Here is a 20,874-nt window from a genome sequence, read left to right as displayed (position 1 = left end):
ACAGAAGGACACTTTTCTTTTTCCTAGAATAAGCTCTTTCTTGGTTGCATAAGAGACAAAAACAATGTAAGTCTCTTTAGACTTGACAAAAAAAATAAGGAAAAAATTTAATAAGAAGATAGTGCGAAAACTGGATTTATGTTTATTAATATTAGCGATGAACCACACAAGTATAAATTTTGCCTTGAAATGTTAGCTAACGGTAACATGAAGCCTTCAGGACAGACAAGATATTTTAATATGAGCATCCAGGAATGCAAAATGACTTTTTCTGCTTTTTACAGATGTGCTCAAAGTTTGGATATATAGGATATATTTACTAAGCTTAATGACAAAAATTTAATTATAATTTAATTTAATTATATTGGATATATAAGATATATTTACTAAGCTTAATGACAAAAATTTAGAAGGCTCTCAAGATTTCTGACATTACAGCAAAAATAGAAAAGCCTCTTACTATTAGTGAAATACATATTTCTCCTGCTTCCTGCTGTGGTAGAGCACAGCTAAAATAATACATGGAAAACCACATAACAACAGATTAAAATGTGTTCTTTTGTCAGCAAACACTGTTGAAAACTTCACAGAAAGCATTACCGAAATTTTGAAGAGAAAATATTGTAAAAATTATGGAGTTGAGTAAAAATAAAGGTGTTTCTAAATATAGCTTGGCTTATGGCATTTTCCAGAAAGTAATAGTCAACACTTATATGACTACTCATTGTATGTGAGGAAAAATTCTAAGCACGTGGCATGAAATAATTTGTTTAGTTTTCATAATAATTCTATGAGGTAAGTACTATTATCATCTCCATTTAAAGATGATGAAACCAATACGCAGAGAGGTTAAGTAATGAGCTAAATGTCAGACAGCTAATAATTAGTGGTGCTGGGAAACAATCAACAGCGGCTTTCTGTCTTAGTGCTAGTGATCTTAGCCACTCTTGCATTCGTCTTTGTTTCAACAATGAAATGCACAAAGAACGAATACTTTTTCATTAACCAATAAAGGAAAAATGCATCAGAGAAGAAATTTTCCCCATAGTCAATGACTTCTTTATCTATTGACAAATGTGTTATGAAAAAAGTAGTAGAAGTGTACCCAGTGCCAATGGAACCATTGAATTTACTGGCATATCAGCAAAAGAGATTCTTAGGTAAGATCACAGCGGGCCCTATACCACAGTCCTTGGCAGTCTCCCAGGGCAGCAGTGTTGTCAAGAAATTGAAACTAGAACTGCATAAAGTGCAGTGGGGTATCACTGATGACTTGACTTCTCCAAAACAAGACTGAACTGGATTCTTTGTGATACTTTGTATTGGATGTGGGGGGGGGGCAGTAACCATGAACCTATTCTTTCCATAGGCTTGCCATAGAGCATCCTCAAGCAAAGCACACAAGAGAGCTAGTGTTACATAGTTTTCTTTTCCTTTTCCTTCCTTCCTTTTTTTTTTTTTTTTTAAGATTTTGTTTATTTATTTGACAGGCAGCAAGAGAAGGAGTGGGAGAGGAAGAAACAGGGTTCCCGCCAAGCAGGGAGCCGGATGTGGGGCTTGATCCCAGGACCCTGTGATCATGATCTGAGGCCAAGGCAGATGCTTAACCAACTGAGCCACTTAGGACCCCATAGTTTTCTTTTTAAAAAAGAATAAGTGTTTCAGTGTGTTCTTGTTGTTGTTGTCTTACCTTTTCTGTGATGACAAATAGATGGTACTAGTATGCTACTCAAAAAAATAAAATCAGACATTTTCCCCCTTCAAACTGAAGGTGATGTTCTAACCATGAGGAAGTAACTGCTGATTGTAAGAAACTTGTGTATGAAGAGAGCACTTTAAGACAGGTGTTTAGAAAAATCTCCATTGTTATGTGATTAGGTTGTTGAACAACCTAATGTCAGTATGCCACCTATTAAAAATTCTTATGTCTGCACTCTTATAAAACAACAACAACCTTGTGAGCAGAGTTTTTGGAACTTTAAAAAAAACTTCTAAATAATTTTTGTTCTTTCTAATTGGTAAAAAGAAAATATGACACCTTCTGGTTAGTTTTCATTTACTGGTTGAAATCTAGGAAGATAGAGATTTGCTAGCCTAATTCAATAAAATCTGTGAATGATGTGTTTTATGATTTTGTGTATACAGCCAGTGAAGACAGTTCTTCCATTTGACATAAATATAATTGTGAAATATGTTTGTCTCTGACAGCTATCAAAGTATCAAAACATTGAACTTTAAGCCAAATTTTTTAATTCTTATGTTATATTCAGTCTTTTTTAGTAAACATAAGCTAATCAGAATGTATTGCATAATCTCAATTTTTCACATGCACAGGGACTTTTGGGACTGTGGGATATCACCACCTGGAAATGTTCAGCAGAGAGTAGGAAATATAGTAGAAAAACACAGAAGACAGATCAAAATAGGCATTTCTGAGTCTTATCATGTGTGTGTTTGTGGGTATGTGTGAACATCTGGAAAAACTTTTCTAATGCTTTAATGTTGGTGAAAGCAGTTTAGTCTGGTAGCAGCAGTCTTTAAATGAATTTGAGCATACTTTATGCAGACAGGATGAAAGAGATTCAAACATGCTTATTTGAGACGAGGGATTACCTACAGCACAGGAACCTTATAACAGGATTCACTGTTCTATAAAACTGCATTTTTATGAATTTTTAAAAAGTTACACTGAGCTGTGGTATTAATCAAGAGAAATTAATGGAATGGACTAGAATGCCCAGAAATGGACTTGAGGTAATATGGTCATTTGATCTTTGACAAAAGTGCAAAAGCAATTCAGTGGAGAAATGATAGTCTTTTCAACAAATGATGTAGGATCCAGTCGGTACCTATGAGCAAAATAATGAACCTCAACCTGAACCACCTACCTTTGCAAAAATGAACTCAAAATGGATCGTAGATCTAAATTTAAGATGTAAAACTATAAAATTTTTAGGGGAAAAAAAAGGAGAAATCTTTGTTTTGGGGTTAACAGTTCTTAGAAATGACACCAAAAGCGAAGAGAGGGAAAAAGTTGATAAATTGTACCTCACCAAAATGAAAACTTTGGCTCTGCCAAAGGCAGTGTCAAGAGGATGAAGAGGCATGCTGCCTGCTGGAAGAAAACATTTGCAATTCATGTATCTGACAAAGCACTTGTATCCAAAGTGTATTTTTAAAAAATCAAATGAGACAATAAGAAAACAAATAACATAGCTAAAACTAGGCAAAGGATTTAAGCAGTTTCTTCACCAAAGAGAATATAAGGATGCTAATTAAGTCCATGTAAAGATGCTCAACGTTATTGTTATAGACTGAATGCGGCCCATGTTTATGTTTTAATTTCTGGAACTTGTAAATGTTACCTTATATGGCAAAAGGGACTCTGCAAATGTGATCCTGCGATGGGGTGGATATCCTGGACTATTTAGGTGGATCCTAAAGGTAATCATCAGTGTCCTTATAAGAGGGAGGCAGGAACATGCAGGGGGAAGAAGACAGTTTAAGTGGAGAGAGACTTGAAGAGTCTGCACCACTGGCTTTAAAAATGGGGAAGGAATACATTAGATATAGGAAATATATATATATGGGGTGCAATATATTATAAAATTAGAGATGTAGTTATCCAGATGATGTAATTGTAGGAATCCATTTAAAGGGACCCACTTTAAAAACTCATTATTATTATGATGATGATGTAAGTTTCAGGTGTATAGCTTTATAATATGACATCTGCATATAATGAAGTCATCACCACCACAAGTCTAGTTACCATCCATCCCAAATGGTTCACTCCCTTCCCCTCTAGTAACCACTAGTCTGTTCTCTGCATTTATGTTTGTTTTATTTTATGCCTCCCTCCTGCCCGCCTTCCTTTTTCTTTCCTCCTTTTCTTTTTTCTTTTCTTTCCTTTCTTTTTCCTTCTCTTCTCTTCCCTTTCCTTCTTCCTTTCCTTTCCTTTCCTGTTCTTCCTTCCTCATTCCAGATAGGAGTAAAATTTCTCTGTCTGTCTTTTTGCTTACCACAATACCCTCTAGGTCCATCTATGCTGTCACAAATAGCGAGATGTTACTTTTTGTGTAATATTCCGTTCTGTACATCTATGTACCATATCTTTATTCATTCATGTATTGATGGACACTCCATTTGTTTTTGGTTTTTTTTTTAGATTTTATTTATTTGACACAGAGAGAGAGAGAGATCACAAGTAGGCAGGGAGGCAGGCAGAGAGAGAGAGGGGGAAGCAGGCTCCCCGCCGAGCAGAGAGCCCGATGCGGGGCTCGACCCCAGGACCCTGAGACCATGACCTGAGCCGAAGGCAGAGGCTCAACCCACTGAGCCACCCAGGTGCCCCACTCCATTTGTTTTCTTACAGTGGTGATTGTAAATAATGCTATAGTAAACATAAGGGTGCATATATCTTTTGAACTAACATTTTTGTGTTGTTTTGATAAATATCCAGAAATGGAATAGCTGGCTCCTATGGTAGTTCTACTCTTAATTTTTTGAGGAATCTGCCTACTGGTTTTTTTAGCGACTGTGCCAATTTACAATCCCAACAGTGTGCGAAGTTTCCTTTTTCTTCACATCCTCACCAACATTTGTTACACTTGCTATTCATTGTCTTTTGGATAATAGCTATTCTGACCGGTGTGAGGTGTTATCTCATGGTTTCCATTTGCATTTCCCTAGCATAATTAGTGATGTCAAGTATATTTTCATGTGTCTTTAGGCCATCTTTAGGTCTCCTTCGGAGAAATGTTGACTCAAATTCTCTCCCTACTTTTAAATAGGGTTGGTTTTTTGTTGTTGAGTTGTAGTTCTCTGTACATTTTGCATATTTACATCTTATCAGATACCTGCTTTGCAAATATCTTCTCCCATTCAGTAGGTCACCTTCTCAGTTGATGGTGCTTTCCTGTGGTGTGCAGAGCTTTTTTATTTGATGTAGTCCCATTTGTTTATTTTTGCCTTTGTTACTCTTGCCTTTGGAGTCTGATCCACAAAGATGGCACTTAGACCAACATTAAGAAGCTTAGCTCTTATGTTTTCTTCTAGGAATTTTATGGTTTCAGGTCTTGCATCCAAGTCTTTAATCTATTTGGAATTAACTTTTGTGTAGGGTATATACAGTAGCATAGTTTCACTCTTTTGCATGTGGCTGTATGAGTTTTCCCAACACTATTTATTAAAGAGACTGTCCTTTCTCACTGTAGGCTCTTGGCTCCTTTGTTAAAGGGATCCACTTTCTAATCAGTTCCTGGAACATGAATGCAGAGACTCTGGCCTTAGGGTGAACATGCCTAGAGCAGTGTTTCCTAAAATGGGTTTCTTAACACAGTTGAACTATCAGACAGTGCCCGGTAAGAGTTCCTGTTAAATTCAATTGTAAATAAACAGTACAGCATGATGTTTAAAAGCTAGACTCTGTGACCAGAAAGATATAACTTTATTATTTATAAATAATATAAATCTGTTATTTATTGGCTACATAACTATGGCAAATTAACTGCTCTAAACTTCAGTTTCTTCTTCTATACGGTGAAAATGCCAAGCCCCTACCTCCCTGTGTTACCCGATTAAATGAAATAATGCATCCAATGAGCTACCCTAGTGATAACACCCAAGATGTCAGCTATTATTATTCTGGTGATATTCACCACCTGCCTTCTTGGAGTGTCAGAAAGTGTCATGGCACATTAAAAACTGAGAAGTCCTATTGAAAAGAAACAAAACAATTTTTTAGAACCTTCTAGTCTCAGTATCCTGAGAACCTGGAAGTGGACCTCTTAAGCTTGATGACACGAATCAGGCTGAGGGTTAGGTAGAGGCTACTTTCTGCTTTAGATGACACATGTCCACCACCGCTCTGGGACTACGTGGCAAACTTCACTCAGGTATTCCAGGAAGCAAAATTGAGCCCCAGAGCTTGTCTTACAGAATTAAGATTTAAATTCACCTCTCTGGCTCCCCTTTCCGGATGTATTATTTCTGGGTCACTTGGTGTCTCTCTCACCTGCCTTGAATGTTGACAGTAATGAATACGCTGAGAAGAAAGCTATGATTGCTCTCAAATTAAATATGTGCCCTTTCAAGTACGGTAATTAAAAACAACAACAACAACAACAAAATCAAAAAGCCAGGAGATAGAGATGGACTTTTAGAGTGAAATAAAACGTCCTGCCTTCTTAAAACCCAAGTTACTACTCAAGTCAGCCCCTTGAGAGGCAGTAATAAATGACTTTTATCAGGAGTTTATGGGGGGAGCAGTAAGAGGAAGCATGAAGCTTTCTTCCATCAGGTCTATCAGTTTATTTATTTATTTTTTAAGATTTTATTTATTTGACAGAGAGAGCACAAGTTGGGACAAGAGCAGAGGGAGCAGGAGAAGCAGGAGAAGCTCCCTGCTCAGCAGGGAGCCCGATGGCACTTGATCCCAGGACCCTGGGATTATGACCTCAGCTAAAGGCAGACACTTAACTGACTGAGCCACCCAGGTGCCCCAGGTGTGTCAGTTTAAATCTACATTCTTTTTCCAAGGTGGTGTTGAATCCTGAAGGTCCAGAGCTCCCTTTTCACTGTCTGTCCTGTGAACTTTCAGTCTATCTCCAGATTTAGAGCTGGATACCAGTGGTGGGGAGAGCAGGGCACCATGCTGTCTTGAGAGACGACAAGGATTTGCTGTTAATCAGGTTGCAGGATGTTTCTGTGTTATCTAGGTCCTGTGCGTCTTTGCCCCCAGGATGGGACCTTTGCTATCTTCTTTTATTGACCTCTGTGAGGCCACTCCCACCAGTTCAGAGCCTCTGATGAGGTGCCTCTTTGAAATACTCTGTTTCTTGGGACACCTGGGTGGCTCAGTTGGTTGGACGACTGCCTTCGGCTCAGGTCATGATCCTGGAGTCCCGGGATTGAGTCCCACATCGGACTCCCAGCTCCACGGGGAGTCTGCTTCTCTCTCTGACCTTCTCCTCGTTCATGCTCTCTCTCACTGTCTCTCTCTCAAGTAAATAAATAAAATCTTAAAAAAAAAAAAAAAGAAATACTCTGTTTCTGCTGCCCACTTCAATCAAAACCTGCTTGTCCTAACTGACCTCTGAACCAGTTCTTGGAGTCACTAATAAAAGTCATCAGTGTGCTCCAAACATTCTGTCCTCCTTCCTAATTTCCGCAGATCCTTTACGAATCCCCAAGGTTGGGTAGTCAGAGGTTCTGATTGGTTTGCTGTGATCTGTTTGCTGTCTTTGGGTTTGTATTCCTTAGAAATGATGTTTGCTTTTCTATGCACTTCCCTTTTGCTGAATGGCACCCAAAATAAACGGCACAGATTTTGACAGGGGCAAGTTTAGCTGTTCAAACATGCATACCCTGCTGACATTCAAATCCATGGATTGTACCACACACTGATGTGTACAGAGTCACTGACAGGTCTGAAAAACCTTAACTGATTTATCATTTCCAGTGGTAGTATAGAATGACTATTCCACCAACCCTGATTCTCAAAGTCTTTCATTCTTTAAAAAAACTGTATTACATTTCAAGTCTACAGATACTTACCAGGCCCTGGGCTGACAAAATGATGCCAACAGTGTAGGAAAAGAAATGAACAGTGTTTTGAGAGAAGTTACATGGGGTGCCTGGGTGGCTCAGTCAGTTAAGCATCTGCCTTTGGCTCTGATCATGATCCTGGGTCCTGGGATTGGGTCCCGCATGGGGCTCCCTACTCAGTGGGGAGTCTGCTTCTCTTTCTCCCTCTGTTCCTCCACCCCCTCCCCTGTCCCTCTGCTTGTGCTCTCTCGCTCACTCTCTCTCTCAAATAAATAAATAAATAAATAAATAAAATCTTTTAAGAAATAAAAATAAAATAAAATCAGTTACATAAGTAAAATGAAGATTAACTCAGACCAAGGCAGAAGAAAGGGCAATATTCGGCTGCTAATTCCAACTCAACCACCAACCAGTGGTGGGTCCTTGGGAAACATCACTGAATTTCCTCATCTGAACTAGATCTATGATTTCCAATTTACCAAGTGTAAGAATCATCTGGAGTGTCTATTAAAAACACAGATTGCGGGGCGCCTGGGTGGCTCAGTGGGTTAAGCCGCTGCCTTCGGCTCAGGTCATGATCTCAGGGTCCTGGGATCGAGTCCCGCGTTGGGCTCTCTGCTCAGCAGGGAGCCTGCTTCCCTCTCTCTCTCTCTGCCTGCCTCTCCATCTACTTGTGATTTCTCTCTGTCAAATAAATAAATAAAATCTTTAAAAAAAAAAAGAAAACACAGATTGCTAGCCCTCAGCCTAGCCCTACTGAATTGGAATCTCAAGGGAGGGGATCTGCAAAAAGACCCACACACACTCACAGCACCCTGTGTGATTCCTTTCAACAATTTTGGGGAACACTGAATTACGTAATATTACGTAATATATAGGGTCCTTTCAGTTCTAAGAGACTATGATAAACCCTGGATGCCATGATTCACCAGTGAATTGGAAAAATCTGAAGAGAATATTCATTAGTTAATTCATACTTAATTTAATAAATTTAATAAATAATAAATAAATAAATAATAAATAAGTAATTTAATAAATATTAATTAATAATAATAAATATTAATAAATATTTTCTATTTTTTGAAAAGTTACTAAAGTTAATGTTATGGTTGGTGTTTTAGGGATCTAGGTATTCTTCAGATTTTTCTTTTCATTTTTTTTTAAAGATTTTTGTCTATTTATTTGACAGAGAGAGACCACAAGTAGGCAGAGAGGCAGGCAGAGAGAGAGGGGGAAGCAGGCTCCCTGCTGAGCAGAGAGCCATACACGGGGCTCGATCCCAGGACCCTGAATCATGACCTGAGCCGAAGGCAGAGGCTTGACCCACTGAGCCACCCAGGCGCCCCAGAATTTTCTTTTCTCTTTGATTTATTCATTGTAATATCTGGCCTGTCTAGTCCATGGTGTTCTCTTAAGCATAAATGAGATCAGGATGTGAAAATTTGTTGCTATCATTATTATTATTATTACTGCTATTAGTATAATAACTGTAGGATTGACTCTGATTTTATGAATCTGTAGTATCTGCTGGTGTCTTCAGCTTTGTTCTTATGGTTGAAGCCAGACAAATAAGCAAAACACAATCATTTCTTTATTTATTAAAAAATTTTGAGTATTGATTATGTACAAAGCATTATGTTACAGTCTGTCTAAAATGTTTAGAGTGCCTTTTCTTTCTCTCCCTTTTTTGTTTTTTAAAAGTTGGAAACCTCCCATTTAGTAATACTTTTATTTATTTTTTTAAAAGTTGTATTTAACTTCTATACCCAATTTGGGGCTCAAACTCATGACTCCGAGATGAAGAGTCACGTGATCTTCTGATGAAGTCAGCCAGGTGTCCCCATTTTGTAATACTTTTATTTATTTTTTTAAGATTTTATTTATTTATTTATTTGACACAGAGAGAGAGACAGGGGGAGAGGGAATATAAGCAAGGGGAGTGGGAGAGGGAGAAGCAGGCTCCCCACTGAGCAGGGAGCCTGATATGGGGCTCGATCCCAGGACCCTGGATCATGATCTGAGTTGAAGACAGACGCTTAATGACCAAGCCACCCAGGTGCTCCCCCACCAATTTAAAAAATATTTTTAATGAATAAAAAGTTTTATTGGTCTTATCAATGTTATCAGTGCACTATAAAATTAATAATACGGGCACATTTATTCAGTTTATAGAGAATTATGACACACATTTCAAAGAAATGATTTCTAGTGCTAAATCTACAGGCTGACAGATCAGTTGCTCTCAGTTTAGGGTGTCTATTGTATGCCTTCCTCTCCTCTAGGACACATTGTTTTGGGAGAAATGAGTTATAACCAACATTTTCATCCCAGGGTTCAAACCTGAACAGTGGCACAAGACTATGTAGTGAGACCTCGGTTTTAGGAATCAACAATGGCAAATTATACTTATGTGGCGCTCCACAATTAATAAAATACTTTCCCATCTAAAATTTTATTTCTGGGACCCCTGGGTGGCTCAGTCAGTTAGGCATCTGCCTTTGGTTCAGGTCATGATCCCAGGATCCTGGGATCAAGCCTCACATTGGGCTCCTTGCTTAGTTCCTCCCCTTCGTTCATGCTCTCTCTCTCTCTCTCAAAATAAATAAATTCTTAAAAAAACCCACAAAATTTTAGGGGTGCCTCGGTGGCTCAGTGGGTTAAATCCTCTGCCTTTGGCTCAGATCATGATCCTAGGGTCCTGGGGTTGAGCCCTGCATCAGGCTTTCTGCTCAGCAGGGAGCCTGCTTCCTCCTCTCTCTCTGCCTGCCTCACTGCCTACTTGTGATCTCTGTCTGTCAAATAAATAAATAAAATCTTTAAAAATAAATAAATAAATAAATAATTTTATTTCTTCCCCAGTAATTCTCTGACGTGGGCAGGGAGGTCTTGTGAGATGTGTAGGGAAGCTGTGGTGCCAATACTAGAAACAAGGCCTCTCAGCTCTCAGTTCAGTGCCCTTCCCATTTCTTCTATGGTACCTCTGGTACATACAGCTGGAGTGGGAATAGAAAATGGGCTTTCCTTGGGGTGCCTGGGTGGCTCAGTGGGTTAAGCCTCTGCCTTCAGCTCAGGTCATGATTCAGGGTCCTGGGATCGAGCCCCGTGTCCGGCTCTCTGCTCAGCAGGGAGCCTGCTTCCCCCTCTCTCTGCCTGCCTCTTTGCTTACTTGTGGTCTCTCTCTGTCAAGTAAACAAATAAAATCTTTAAAAAAAAGAAAAAAGAAAATGGGCTGTCCTCCATATCTGCGCAAGGATCTTCTATCACAGGAAAGATACAAGAAGAGTGATGGAGCTAATTCACTTGGACACTCATGCTGGCATCGGTTTCAAACTCTCAGGATCTTGCACTTCTTCCTTCCTCTTGTATCTATTCTGATATCCTCTAAAGTGGAGTTAATGTCTTCTGACTGTTGAACATAATCCCTGAGTAAGAGGAGGTTAATCCATCATTTCATTTAATCCTTAGAACAATAAACACATTTACTATGTCACATTAAGGTATTAAAAGCTAATGTGAAAACAGAATAATGTAAACCTAGTGGGGAAGCTAGACTATGATAGCATTCATCTCCAGTGGCCCACTCATCCCAGAGTTTCCACAGTTTTTTAAAGGCACAGTGGGAGGAGCTCAGGCAGAAGAGACCAAGGCATTTAACCGGGCTGCAGGAGACAAAGCTCTTCTCCTTAAGCATCTAAGGCAAGCTCTGTGCAGAGTCAGCTAATCACTGGTGCCGCGGTTTCCAAAGAGAAGTATCGCATTCCCCAGCAGGTGTTGACGACTCGGGAGTCCAAGTGGGAAGGTGGCCATCGCCTGGAACAGGAGACGATAGGGTTAGGGTTCAGGGCTCCATCCTGCAGGAATCAAAAATCCAGGGAGATCCACCACCCCAATTGAGAAATAAAAATATAGGGCAACTAGTTAAATTTGAATTTCAGGTAAATAGTGAAATAATTTTTTGGCGTAAGTATGTCCCGTGCAATATATATGCAACTCAAACTTGACTGGGCAGCCTGTGTTTTATATGGCAATGCTAACAGGGACAACACACTTCAGAGCATTCACAGGGTGTGTTCCTTGCTTCCGCTTAAGACCTCTTGTTTTCGGGCACCTGGGTGGCCTAGTCTGTTGGATGTCTGCCTTCAGCTTGGGTCATGATCTCTGGGTCCTGGGATCGAGTCCTGCATTGAGCTCCCTGCTCAGCTCCCTGCTCCCTCTACCCTTCCTTCCTGCTCATGATCTCACTCTCTCAAATAAATAAATAAAATCGTAAAAAAAAAAGCCCTTTGTTTCCCCTATCTTCTCTGTCATTACCCTGAAGTTCTGTTCATAAGGTAAGAAGAGGAGGTGGGTCCCATTTCCAAAATGATAATATCTGTAATATTATTTCCATTTTGCATAATTAAAATTTATATTCATCCAGAGCTTATCCAAAACAGAGTTTAGGAGGTGGCTTCTTTTTTCATATAAAATGGCATTTTACAGGTGAGAGTAGAACGTGGTTTTCTCTTCAAATAGTTCTTTTTTCCTGAACATTTCCTTGACAATGTTCATTTCTTACAATCCATTTGTGAAGAAGATGATTTGTGAAATTAATGGAGAACATCCACAGGAACATTTTCTTCATATAATCTTCTTTACTGAAAATACAAAACCAGGAATTAAAAATCAAACCTACTTGTATTGGTTGCCATGGGGAAATATTTAGTCTAAATCAGATGAAATATTGAAAACATACAGTTTGGTTTCTCTCTTCCCACCCAGGTCCTGCACCCTTCTTAATTTTCTCCCATGGAAACAGTATCTTTAGGATTGACCTGGAAGGAACTAATTATGAGCAATTGGTGGCAGATGCTGGTGTATCAGTGATCATGGATTTTCACTACAATAAGGGAAGAATTTATTGGGTAGATCTAGAAAGAAAACTTCTGCAAAGAGTTTTTCTGAATGGGACAAGGCAAGAGGTAAAGTACAACCCTAAAGCATTTAAGGGATTTTTGTATAGGTTGACAAACATGGTATCATTAATTTGTAATGAACAGATGAATGAAAATATTTGAAAAAATATTGAAATATTTCTGACATTTGTAGGTATTTGTTTAATTTGTATCTGTGGCATGTTACTGAACAAACTCATCAATGTGGCACTGATACTCAGAAGACCCCAAAAGGAGTCAGGATGTCAATGGAATTTTGAAACTATATAAATTTATTAAGTCAGGTCACCACTTCATGGTTAAAAGAGATTACTTACATGATTACTTTCAGTTCCAGTGGTTCTCAGCTGAGGACAATTTTGCTCCTCCAGGAACATTTGGGAAAGTCTGGAAAGACTGTTGGTTATCACACCTGTGCTGGCAAGGAGAGAGAATGTGCTATTAGCATCGAATGGGCAGAGCCCAGGGATACTAGCCATCCTAAAATATAGAGGATGGCCCCCACACCAAAGTATTATCTGGCCTCAAATGTCAGTTGTGCTGAGTTTCGGAACCTGATTTGTTGAATGTCATGGGTTTTTAAAAAGCACCTGATATTTAGGAAGAAAATATTTTTAATTCTTTTTTTTTTTTTCAAGATTTTATGTATTCATTATCCGTTTGAGAGAGAGCACGAGTGAAGGGGAGAGGCAAAGGGAGAGGGAGAAGCAGACTCCCCTCTGAGCGGGGAGCCTGACTTGGGGCTCAATCCCAGGACTCCGGGGTCATGACCTGAGCCAAAGGCAGATGCCCAACCATCTGAGCCCCCCATCCCCCAGGCGCTCCACCTTTTTTGATTCTTAAGGTGTTTGCACTCTGGGGGAAAAAAATAATAAAGCAGGTGTCAGATATAAAGTATTTTGCTTCAAGTACGTACAAAAGATCTTTGATCTTTCTCTGTGACTGGTGGAACCCTTAAATGAGTCCCAGGAGGAATGTTCTCTAGATTCCTGAGAGATGGATTACAGAGACGCGTGACTGGAGAAACTTAAAGCGTTTATTCCCAGCACAAAGTGCCCACTGTTTCATTTGTTTTTCTTCAACTCTTTTCTCCCTTCAGTTATTCTTAAAAGCTTCACTAAGTGCTAATTTCTTTTATCACATTCTGGGACTTACTAATGTCACCTTTAACAAGAATGGTTACTCATTATTCTCCAGCCATCTGTAAAATAGTTTCGAAAATCTTGAATCTCAAAATCTGGAGAGTTTCCTGCCACAGACTATGGAAAAAAGTTAAATACTTGTGAATTTGTGTCAAAATATTAGGAAAGGATTGACCTGGTGCCGAAAATCCACCATTATATCCCTCTCCTTTGGGTTAAAACAGTGTTACAAAAAACACCTGTTAAAATTCACCTGGGGGATGCCTGGGTGGCTCAGTTGGTTAAGCGCCTGCTTTTGGCTCAGGTCATGATCAAGCCCCATATCCAGCTCCCTGCTCACTGGGGAGCCTGCTTCTTCCTCTGCCTCTGCCTGCCATTCTGTCTGCCTGTTCTCTCTCTCTCTCTCTCTAACAAATAAATAAATAAAATATTTAAAAAAAATACAATTTACCTGGGTGAGCTAATATATTAATATGCTGGCAGCTGGTTCAATGGCTTGGCTCGATTACTTTGCATGAGGTATAGGAATAGGGGAAGCTTGTGAGACTAATCTGCAAAATCTGAGTTCAGTGATGTCGTGTCAGTGGCTAGAAATCAGCTGTGGTGGGAATATTAACAAACCAAGGAAATCTGCAACCACACAGATTAGTTTCTCCCTACCTCCCACCCTCCACCCCCCCAAGAAGACTGACCGGTTTACCTGCACATGCTGGAATTAGGAGGTAAAAGAGGTTTTTGTTTGGTCATTTTATCACTACAGAGCAGGAAACGGTACCCAAGGGGCATAAGGAGAGGCTCTGGTCTTTGGGCTATAGGGTCACAATATGAGGGCACTGAAGACTTGTAGAAAAAGTGGGGCCTGATGGAAGAGAAGGGGCCAGGAAAGTGGGGCTCTAATGAGAAATTGATTTATTTTAGAAGTCTGTGCACAAAGGTCAAGGGCATCTTGCCAGATTTTGGCAAAGCTTAGAATTGAGTTCAGCTGAGAATGTGGAAAATTCCATTAGTAAATGGATAAACTGTCTTTAAGATAGCATGGAAATCTCTCTTATTATAGTTGAATTTGTTAATGCATTATGGTTGATTGCTTAATTTCAATAAGCCTAGGATAATTTTTCACTTTAAAGCCCAGAAATATTCATGAGGGAGGGTTAACATTGCTCCATCAAAACAATGGCACCGTATCTGTGACTATTTCATGATTTAAATAGTTTTATGAATGCACAAAAAAAATGACAAGTATTTAAAAGAATAGACTTTTATACATAAAGATAAAAACAATGTTGATGTGAATGAGAAAATAGTAATATTTTGAAATTTGATTTTACAGAGAGTATGCAATATAGAGAAAAATGTTTCAGGAATGGCAATAAATTGGATAAATGAAGAACTTATTTGGTCAAATCAACAGGAAGGAATGATTACAATAACAGATATGAAAGGAAACAATTCCCGAGTTCTCTTAAGCGCCTTAAGCTATCCTGCAAATGTAGCAATTGATCCAGTAGAAAGGTAACTGCTGTTTTCAGACATTGCAATATATATAAAAATTGGATGATAATTCATAGAATCAACATTTTGAGCTCAGAAGGACCTCCTCCCTGAGAAGGTTGCCTGGATTTGAACCAAGGCAGGCTTCCCTCTACAAGTGGGGCTCTTGACTACCATGATTTCCTACTAGAGAAGCCTAATTCCTTTTTTAACTTGAAATTACATGGAATTTCCATAGCAGGGCAATAAATATTGATTGAATTGGAATTTCCTTCAAAATAGTCCAACTCATCCTGAGTGGCTATCCAGGGACTGCTGTCACACTGAGAGTTGGCCATTTAAGTGACTTTACCTTCAATTACATGCCTATATAATGTGTTTGCTCTCAGGGTTATATTTTGGTCTTCAGAAGTGGCTGGCAGCCTTCACAGAGCAGACCTGAATGGCCTGGAACAGAAGATTCTGTTAGAGACGTCAGGAAGAGTAACAGCTGTGTCAGTGGATGTGCTTGATAAACGGCTTTTTTGGATTCAGTACAACAGAGAAGGAAGCAATTCTTATATTTGTTCCTGTAATTATGATGGAGGTTCAGTCCATTTTAGCAAACACCTTACACGGTAAGTTTGGGTTTTAGTGTAAATTAAAGCAATTGCCACTTAAAGTTTGTCCAGCTGAACTGGTAGAATGGCTTAGCACAGATTTGGAAGTCCAAAAGGCTGGATGAGTACAAGTCCTAGATTTATCATTTATTGGACAAGTGACTTTGGGAAGATTATATGACTTTTCCTCAGTTTCCTTTTTTGCTGTGTGTGTGTGTGCGTGTGTGTGTGTTTAAAGATTTTATTTATTTATTTGAGAGAGAAAACACAAATTGGGGCCGGGGGGAAGTGGGAAAGGGAGAAGCAGACTTCTTACTGAGCGGGGTACCTGATGTGGGGCTCTAAGGTCCTGACCTGAGTTGAAGGCAGACACTTATCCATCTGAGTCATCCAGGTGCCCCTCCTCAGTTTCCTTTAATGTGGGGATAATAGCAGTAACTATTTTTTAGGGTTATTGTGAAGATTAAGTAAAGAAATGCAAATAAAAACATTTAACAGAGTTTTGGCATCTAATAAGTTCGCACATGTTGGTTATAGGTTATAGTTGTTCTTTTTGGAATTACTATGTCCTATATTTGTAAAGCAAATATGTTTCATTTGATATGTTATCTTGCCTGTAACTGACTCACCAGCTTGTGGTAAGAGGCAGAAACTAGTGGAAGTGTGAAATGGATACAACCAGAATCCACTCTTGGAGTATTTCTATTTTCTTCTCTATTTCTACTTTAATCACACTTAAATGCTGATTAGCAAAAGAATGGGACAATGAATCTGAAGCTAGAAATTATACCCCATTAATTCAGATTATGAATAAATAAAATTTTAAACTTAATATCTGCTTCTAAACCTAAGTGGGATATAATCGAAAAGGTAGGTAATTAAAATTCAGTCAATAAATTGAAATGAAATGAAACGTTAATAAGCCTGGGAAAAAATGTTCTGCCATTCTTTATATTTTTCTGTTTTGTTTGTTTGTTTGTTTTGTTTTTAGGCACACTTTGTTTGCAATGTCCCTTTTTGGTGATCGGATCTTCTATTCAACTTGGAAAAAGAAGACAGTTTGGATAGCTAACAAACACACCGGGAAAGATATGGTTAGAATCAACCTCGACCCATCATTTGTACCACCTGGTAGAATCAAAGTAGTTCATCCACTCTTACAGCCCAAGGCAGAGAGTGATGCTTGGGCACCTGGTGAGTCATCTTTGATCTTGAACCGAGTCTGGTATTTTGTCCCCACCTATCTACCTGCTGAAGCCAGACAATTAGGGGCCATCCTTCGTGTCTTCCACTGCGCCAATTTTCAGTCTACTGCCAAATCCTTTCCATTCTACCTTCTAAATACATCTCTAATATCCACTTTTCTCCTCTACAGTCCAACAACCAACATTTCTTGCCTGGCCTGTTGTAGTAGCCCCTCAACTAATCTTTCTGTTTTTTCCTCTTCCCTTTAAATAGTTAATCTGATCCATTAACTCCCCTGCTAAAAATCCTTCAAAAGCTTTCCTTTGCATTTAGATTGAAATGTAACATTTTACCAGGCCTATCCATATTTGATGAAACTAATCTAACACTACTCCTCCTCCCCTCGCTAGAATCTGACTCAAGTCTTTCCATAGTTGCTCAAATATGCTGTCCCTTTCATGCCTTTAGGCTTTTGCTGTCACTCCTTTCTCAGCCTAGACGTTGTCTTCAGTTCTAGCTTAAGTATCATGTCCTCAGATTAGCCTTCTCTGGTCATCCAGTCAAGAGGAACCTCTTCAGTACACTCTTCTCTGAACTTATCCCAAGATGTAATTACATATTATCTTGCTTTCTTTTTGATTTTTATCTCCCACTTGATTATAAATATTGTGCAGGCAGGGACCATGCCTATTATTCATTTGTTTGTTTATTATTTAAACCTCCCTACATTCAGTGGTTACTGATAAATTTATAAATGAAGAATTTTAGATAACATTAGTAAAATGGAAGGTTTGACTGAATCTAGTCATAGTCCCAAATTTCTACTTCCAAATGCAGTCTCTGAATTCTTTAGCATACACTTTTTTTAAAGTAGACTCCTCAATATGGTTCATATACCACACAAATGATGTACTAACATTTTCTATATGTAAAAGTTTAATTTCAAGCAGGCTCTGACATATATTTACTCTTATCCTCAATTAGCCGGGAGAGGTTCTGAGATGGAATTCTTTGTTTTCCTTCCATCTGTTGGGTACCACTAGGGTTTGGCAGTAGTGTGGGAAATGGTAGGGACTGTGGGTCCCTGCTGCAGTTTGTAGATGAATGTGTCTTTTCCCACCCTAGACACAGGTCCTGAAGAGAGCTGTGGAGACTGAACAGAAGGACAAGCATGAGATTGCTGAAGGGAGGCTGGAATCTAGGGGAACTAACATTACTATTTCTTATATCCTCAAAGAGCTAACTAATAGTGTGAGGACTTTTTTTTTTTTTTAAGATTTTATTTATTTATTCGACAGACGGAGATCACAAGTAGGCAGAGAGGCAGGCAGAGAAAGAGAGGGGAGGAAGCAGGCTCCCCTCAGAGCAGAGAGCCTGACACAAGGCTCGATCCCAGGACCCTGGGATCATGATCTGAGCCGAAGGCAGAGACTTGAACCCACAGAGCCATCCAGGCGCCCCCTGTGAGGACTTTTTAACTGATTTCTTTAAAAACTTAGGTAGAAACCATAATTTAACTTGGGTGACGACTCTGCTTTCAATGCAAGGATGAAATAAATTCCAAGAGATGAAGTGTTTATTCAGATAAATTATTTTTTTAAAAAACTGATTTAATTTACAAAGAGGAAGTTGTGGGAAACAATTCAGCTGTGGGTTGGAGCATAACATTAAGTAACTACCTAGTGACAGTGTTATAAATGAGATGGTGACCGTATTCTACGCAATAAGGTGGCGAATCTGATATTCCGCCAGATACCTTCCATGGGAAATTTTGACTCAAGCTTTCTTCACATATGACTCATTGTCCAAGTGGTGGTGACTCACCACCAAATTAGAACCAAGAGTACTATGAATAAGTAATTATTGAGCCTCACTTGTAATCGTTATAGATACGTCCATCACTGTCGCTTACATTTCTGTATAAGTGCATGCTTTCCAAAGTGTTTTTGTGACCGTTATCTTACTGGCTTGCCATGGTAACATTGTGACGCAGAAAGGTTGGCAACTATCGTACTCGTACTCATTTCATAATTGAGAAATCTGAAACCTGGAGAAGTAGAGTGATTATCCAAGATTACACAGCTTGTTAATGAGGGTTTTGGGAGAGAAAACAATCCTGGTGATGAGTCTGTCAGTTTATTGTTCTTTCTACCATAAACACTTGAGCTCTTCAGAATCCTCTGCTATTACTCAGCTTTTTTGAAAGGGAGGTCAAATATGATCATTAAAAGCATGACGTTTAGTAGAAAATCTACAGTGATTCATTAAATAACAGCTTCAACCAATCTGGCAAAACATGGACTTTGGTTGGGATGCCACGGCCAGCTGCAGAGCTGCTGGCAGACTTGAAATGCAGAAGGCAGGTGGCATTGGAGATATTGGCTCCCGCTGGTGACCAATGAGCAAAGCCACAAAACTTTGCAAGGAAGACTACAGTAATTTGTTGGTTTTAATACTCCTTGGCTTGTCCATTTGGTTGGGCTGGTTACAGAGGAACTGGCTGCCATAGGAGGCTGAGCCCCAAGTCCGCTTCACGTATATGCCAAGGGCAAAGGACTCTTGATTTCCAAAATTACTGTTACAGTAGCCACCATTAAATAGGTTTAAATTATGTTAGTGCCTGGTAGAGCAGGAATTCTTCATGTGCGATTTAGGGACTGTCAATCTCTTGATTGTATGGGTGAAGATGAAAATGTGTAGTCGTCACTCCCTACCCAGGTGATGTAAAGCTGCTCTCAGCTTCTACAAGTGCCTTCACATTTAAAGACATGCTACTTCTAGAGGCTGGCTAGTTCCTCCTAGATAGTGAGCTTATGACTTCAGCTCCTCTGGAGAGGTGGATGGTGGTCGTACTTTGGTTTGCAAGGCATTTAGTAGTGAGATTACTTCAACGGGCAAATGACTGAGAAAAATCATGTAACCTAGTTGGCCTTATGTTTTACATAAAATTTAAGTATATGCATGTGAGTACCAATAGGCTTTCTTCATGCAAATGCCTAAACTATCATTTATCAAAGCATGTTCTACAAAACACTGGTTCTCTGGGATTTAATGGGGTCATTTGGGGGCAAAAAAGTTTCAGGGTCAAATGATTTAGACATACTGGGTTAAATAAAATTCAATAGGAGTCTTTTCCCCGAGTGACTTCTCAGAATCATTCATATGGTCAAGTGCGTTGTTAGTCTCTAAGGGCGATACAACCTATGGCATTTTCCTATTTTATTTTCTATGCACCAGCCCACTTGACTCCTGAATCTATTGTTTCTAGCCCAGACCTTTTTCTTGAGATCTAGACCAATTAAAAAAAGAGAGACTGAGGCACAATAACAGTTGAGCTGCAGAGAAAATTGATTTAAAACATTGGGGATTTATTCATAGCATGCGAACGTGAGCAGCCCCAATGAAGTCCACCCAAAGGCAAGGGTGAGGTTTACAAATGAGCAAAGCCACAAAACTTTGCAGGGAAGACTACAGTAATTTGTTGGTTTAAATACTCCTTGGCTTGTCCATTTCGTTGGGCTGGTTACAGAGGAACTGGCTGCCATAGGAGGCTGAGCCCCAAGTCCACACAGCAGAGCCACTGTTTCACCATCAGGGTGGTTTCCTGATGTGGTCACCTCATCTGGGCCACACCTGCTTGCTGTCTGCACCCTGCAGGCTCAGGGTCCTGCAGTGGCACTTGGAAAACTTCCTTATCAACGCCCATATATTTATCTGCCTTCTGAGCCTTTCTGCTTGAGTATTTTGCAAATGCTTTAGGCACAAAAAAAAAAATAATTGACCTACTAACTTTCACAGCTTATCTCCCAAGCTTCAGTGTCCCCATCTCAACGAGTGGGGACTCACCTCCATCTCCCAAGACAGAAATCCGGGCATGAGCCTTTCCTCACTCTTTCCTCACTCCCTCTCCATGAAATTAACCTCCAGCCTCTAACAATTCCCCTGCCTGCAGTCTAACCACTAGTGCCCTATTCA

The 20,874-nt window shown here is 39.5% G+C and overlaps 1 protein-coding gene across 1 annotated transcript in view; it reads left to right on the top strand.

Annotated features, from left to right (window-relative positions):
- EGF (epidermal growth factor) overlaps positions 1 to 20,874 on the top strand; it is a 97,277-nt gene that overhangs the window by 9,758 nt on the left and 66,645 nt on the right. Inside the window, exons 2-5 of the mRNA XM_013053985.2 lie at positions 12,310 to 12,509; positions 14,955 to 15,136; positions 15,505 to 15,732; positions 16,706 to 16,908. Coding sequence (XP_012909439.2) covers positions 12,310 to 12,509; positions 14,955 to 15,136; positions 15,505 to 15,732; positions 16,706 to 16,908 — 813 coding nt within the window. The remainder of the gene's footprint in view (positions 1 to 12,309; positions 12,510 to 14,954; positions 15,137 to 15,504; positions 15,733 to 16,705; positions 16,909 to 20,874) is intronic.

The sequence above is a fragment of the Mustela putorius genome, unplaced genomic scaffold (assembly GCF_011764305.1).
Source record: "Mustela putorius furo isolate JIRA1106 unplaced genomic scaffold, ASM1176430v1.1 tig00000868_pilon_pilon_pilon, whole genome shotgun sequence".
Lineage (NCBI taxonomy): Eukaryota > Metazoa > Chordata > Mammalia > Carnivora > Mustelidae > Mustela > Mustela putorius.
The sequence above is the reverse complement of the archived record's forward strand: the minus strand, read 5'-3'. Positions and strand labels throughout refer to the sequence as shown.